Source organism: Elephantulus edwardii, unplaced genomic scaffold (genome assembly GCF_000299155.1).
Source record: "Elephantulus edwardii isolate Elephantulus edwardi_28Jun2011 unplaced genomic scaffold, EleEdw1.0 scaffold00030, whole genome shotgun sequence".
Lineage (NCBI taxonomy): Eukaryota > Metazoa > Chordata > Mammalia > Macroscelidea > Macroscelididae > Elephantulus > Elephantulus edwardii.
Genome location: NW_006399780.1, coordinates 9,169,339 through 9,174,089, shown reverse-complemented (window position 1 = coordinate 9,174,089; position 4,751 = coordinate 9,169,339). Strand labels below are relative to the sequence as shown.

At 37.0% G+C, this 4,751-nt stretch overlaps 1 protein-coding gene and 1 pseudogene across 1 annotated transcript in view; both read left to right on the top strand.

The window, feature by feature from the left end:
- LOC102871442 (sulfotransferase 1C1-like) overlaps nucleotides 1-4,149 on the top strand; it is a 53,311-nt gene extending 49,162 nt beyond the window's left edge. The window contains exons 8-9 of the mRNA XM_006883965.1: nucleotides 3,637-3,817; nucleotides 4,037-4,149. Coding sequence (XP_006884027.1) covers nucleotides 3,637-3,817; nucleotides 4,037-4,149 — 294 coding nt within the window. The remainder of the gene's footprint in view (nucleotides 1-3,636; nucleotides 3,818-4,036) is intronic.
- LOC102858019 lies at nucleotides 316-2,925 on the top strand (annotated as a pseudogene).
- Nucleotides 4,150-4,751: the final 602 nt, after the last annotated feature.

Genomic DNA, 4,751 nt, shown 5'->3' with positions numbered 1-4,751 from the left:
CCTGATCCAGGCTATCGTCTTTGCAATTACATACTACTATGCATCGGAGAGTTGGACAGTGAATAGGCATAATAGAAAGAGAGTTGATGCCTTTGAGCTGTGGTGCTGGAGAAGAGTGTTGAATATACCATGGACTGCTAGGAGAACAAACAAGTTTGGCCTGGAGAGGGTGAAGCCAGAATGTTCCTTGGAGTCAAGGATTCTGAAGCTTTGTCTGACATACTTTGGGCATGTTGCAAGGAGGGACTGGTACTTGGAGAGGGACGGCACAGGAGAGGAAGACCTTCGATGAGATGGATCGATTCTATTGAAGCCATGGCCATTCTATTTGTTGTTGTTGCCAGGGGAACTACTATCCTTGCCAAACGTGCTTGGTGTGGAGGAAACTTCCTGGAGGTGACAGAGCAGATTCTGGCTAAGATACCTTCTGAAAATAACAAACTAACATACTCACATGGCAATTACTTGTTTCATTACATCTGCCAAGACAGGATTGTGTATCTTTGTATCACTGATGATGATTTTGAACGTTCTCGAGCCTTTAATTTTCTGAATGAGATAAAGAAGAGGTTCCAAACTACTTATGGTTCAAGAGCACAGACAGCACTTCCATATGCCATGAATAGCGAGTTTTCAAGTGTTTTGGCTGCACAATTGAAGCATCACTCGGAGAATAAGGGCCTAGACAAAGTGGTGGAAACTCAAGCCCAATGGATGAATTGAAAGGAATCATGGTCAGAAACATAGATCTGGTAGCTCAACGTGGAGAAAGATTGGAATTATTGATAGACAAAACAGAAAATCTTGTGGATTCATCTATCACCTTCAAAACTACCAGCAGAAATCTTGCATGAGCCATGTCTACGAAGAATCTTAAGGTAACTATCATCATCATCATTGTATCAATTGTTTTCATCTATATCATTGTGTCTCCTGCCTGTGGTGGATTTACATGGCAAAGCTGTGTAAAGAAATTAAAAAAGTTATTAACCAAGAGTGGAGAACAAGGAGAGAAAAATAATCCAAGTGACTCAAACCTCTTGCTTTTGACAGTTGGTATCTGTCAGTCTCTTCAGCCCTCTGCTCACTTTTTTTTAAATTTTGTTCTATGCCTCTGGATTTATATTTGTTCTATCAACCAGTTTATCCAAGTGCAGTTAAAATTGAATCATTAGAACAGTAGCCTTAAAAAGGCTTTTGTTTCTTGGTTTGTCTAAACTGATACCTACTTTAAGAACCATTTTGGATTGCACAAAACTATCAACAAAGTTAAAACAGGTCTGTGAGCTTGAAGAGGATGAACTTTGTGCACACAAAAGTATTCAAGAGACATACAGTATTGCTAATGCCTCATCTGATTGTCTTTGGTTGCTGAAGAGTTTCAGATGTTTCAAAAGAATATAAATGGGGAAAATAGTTGTTATTTACAGTATTGGAATTAGTCTGTTGGTGCTGCTTGTTTCTTGAAGCCTAGATTGTCAAAATATGAAACATTTTTATTTCCGTTAGAAGCACACACTATTATCATTGTTCATATTCATGAATAAAGGTCAATGTGCTGATCATTCACAATAAAGTGAATGGTCTTATATCCTCTGTTTCCACATTGCAGATTGCAGTAAAAGTGGGAAGATAAATGGTTTAAATATTGTTGAAGGTTATGTTTATACACACACACACATTCCCACCATTTATTCTGTAGCTCTTTAGGACAACTGTATTGTTCATAGAATGGGAAGGGAAATTGCTCTGGCTCACTGAAGAGAAAGGAAAAAACCCAGCAACAAACAGAACCATAGCAGATGAGTTCACATTTAGCTGTATGAAGGATGAAGGGAGGTAGTGTGGGAAAATTTTTCCTTCTGGGAGAAGCTCAAAACTTAATACAGTCTGTGTACAAGTCCAGCATTTGTGCGTGATTAGTGTTGAATAATACTTTGGGTGTTTTTTGTGATGAAAGTTCTTTGATCTGGTTACTTTGAAGGATTGTGTTGTGAAATTGAAAGTCTACAGTATAGGAATAATACAAAATAGTTTCACTTCAGTGAATTTAACTGCAGTGTAAGAAAATTGATCTATAATCATATACCTTAGGCTACTGTGGTATCCGTTATGTTTTTCTGATGTGTATCTGAAAGGAACACATTTGCTGCCCTAGAGATAATGCATTATTTATCATTAAGTGCCATTAAATGGAAATTATGTTACATTTGACCATTTTCCCAATGAAAGAAATATTAGTGTACAAAACCCAGCTGCCTGTTTAGCCTAGTCTTGTGCCTTGAGTATAATCTGGCTCATGGTGCCTGTCCTTCTATCTTAAGCTTTCATGCTACCTGATTCAATTTGAAAAAGACCTTAGGCTCTCATTGGATTTCTCTTCCTGTTCATCATGCATAGGACAAGCATTTTTCAGAACTTGTCTTTTACACAAATGCATTTTAGTTGAATCAACGTTCTCTGTTAGAATATATTTCTCTTGCAGAAAAATATTTGGCCTTACTGATTAGTAATTTCAAAATTTCTTTAATCCAAAGAAAAAGTCTTAAAGGTTTATTTCCTTCTCATATACGCACCTGAATAAATTTGATGTGCATGTTTTAGGAATCAATTACTTAACTGTCCCTTGTTCTATATGTGTATAAGAATGCTTTTGAAAGTACATGTTTTGTTTTAAATCATGCACAAGTTGAAGGCATTAATAAAGATTAAAAGTAATACAAAAAAGTGCCTACTATTCTATGACTGAGATATTGTCTAAAAATAAAATTTAAAAACCCACCAAAACTATAGAGTCCATGCTTTCTGCATATCATTTGTCCTGTAACCAGATTGCCTCTTATTCAATTCAACGGAATTTTTATCACCCCTTATGACCCAAATGTTACTCATGTTGTGTTTTACTATCTAGGTTTTTATCCTTAATAGAACATTTCCTTTCTCCACCCCTCAAATGTTCTAGTACTTCTAATTGGGGACAGCATGTCCTTTCTTGGTAGCTGTCACAGTTGTTGTTGTTAGATGCTACAGAGTCACATACAACACAACAACCTATCTGAACACTATCCTAACCTATTCCACCATCACAATCTCTGACATACTTAAACCCCTTGACGGAGTTAACAACCCACCTGGAGGAGAGGTTATAAATCCACCTGGTGAACAGGTTTCCTCTCGTTCACTGTCCCTCCACCTTCCTAGATGTGTTGATACTTTTCACTTCTTTTGAAGAAGCACTTGTGGCATAGTAGGTAAAGTGTTTGGCTATTAATTGAAAGGGTAACAGTTTGAAGTGACACACTGTCCAAAGGAGAAAGATGTGGCATCTCCTTCTGTTAAGATTTACAACATTGGCAACTTGATCAAAAGTTGCCATGACTTGGAATCAACTCAAGTGCAGTGGATTTGATTTCATTGCAGTGTAAACTTCTTCAGGGCAGAGAATGCCCACAATTTTTCTTTTCTGCAGGATAATGAACAGGTTTTGAATATAGTATTTACTTTAGAAATATCTATTAAAAGTATTTGAATTGACTCCTTAACTTATTCCTCACTAAAGATTGTTTCCTAAAAGGTAGAATGTCCTGCATAATGAAAGATCTAATTGTTTGCTTTGATTGACTTCTTCAACTACAGGACCCAAAGAGGGAAATTCTGAAGATATTGAAATTCCTGGAAAAAGAGATATCTGAAGAAATTCTGAATAAAGTTATTTATCACACTTCCTTTGATATAATGAAGCAAAACCCAATGGCCAACTATACTACATTGCCTATCAGCATCATGGATCACTCCATATGCCCTTTTATGAGAAAAGGTGAGTCTTACACTCATGATATTAAATTGGATTCTGTGATCTATTTAGATATTCTTCTTCATGTTTCCTGCTTCAATATTCATTTACATCAACAACACATCTGTACAAATTCTGAAAGCCAAACTACCTGTTTTTCCCCATCTCTGTAAAAATTTTGATAGCACATATTTCTTCTTCCTGAACTTCTCTAGCAATCACTAAGACTTTGATTTGTTTCAGGGATGCCTGGAGACTGGAAGAACCATTTCACTGTTGCCCAGAATGAAGAGTTTGACAAGGACTACCAAAAGAAGATGTCAGGAAGCACCCTGACTTTCCACACAGAGATCTGAGAGCTATTAACTAGTTAAGGCTGGGCTTTCTCACTAGATTCTAGTCATGTCAATATCATGAAAAGGATACTTAAGCAATTGCACTTTTTCTTCTCTACAGTATCTCATCAAGATGGAATCTGTTCTTCTCCTTTATAGAATTTTAAAACTAAAGTATATGATTACCTGGCATGTACTAAAGTATATGATACCTGGCAAAATCATAAACTATAAGATTACCTAGCATATAGTAAATATATGATGCCTAGCTAGCACATAATATTCACCTGTTGTTGTAGTGGTGGTGGTGGTTGTTGTTCTGTACCATAAGTCAGAATTGTCCCATAGCTGACCCTCCAGTGGGTTTTCAAAGACAGTTAATTGCATAGGTGGATACTGCCCATCCTTCTGTGGAGCAGCTGGTGGCCTCAGACAATGTGCCTTTGGGATTGCAGTGCAGCTCCTTGCCACTCAGCCACCAGAGCTCTTCTTTAAGGCAAAATAAGCACTTGATTTAACTCTGTCACAAGCTTACAGTAGTCTGGCCTCCCCAGAAACAAAGTTGATAAAATAAGGAAGAATTTCAGCAACAAAATAAAGGAAGCAAAGAGGATATGTAGTAA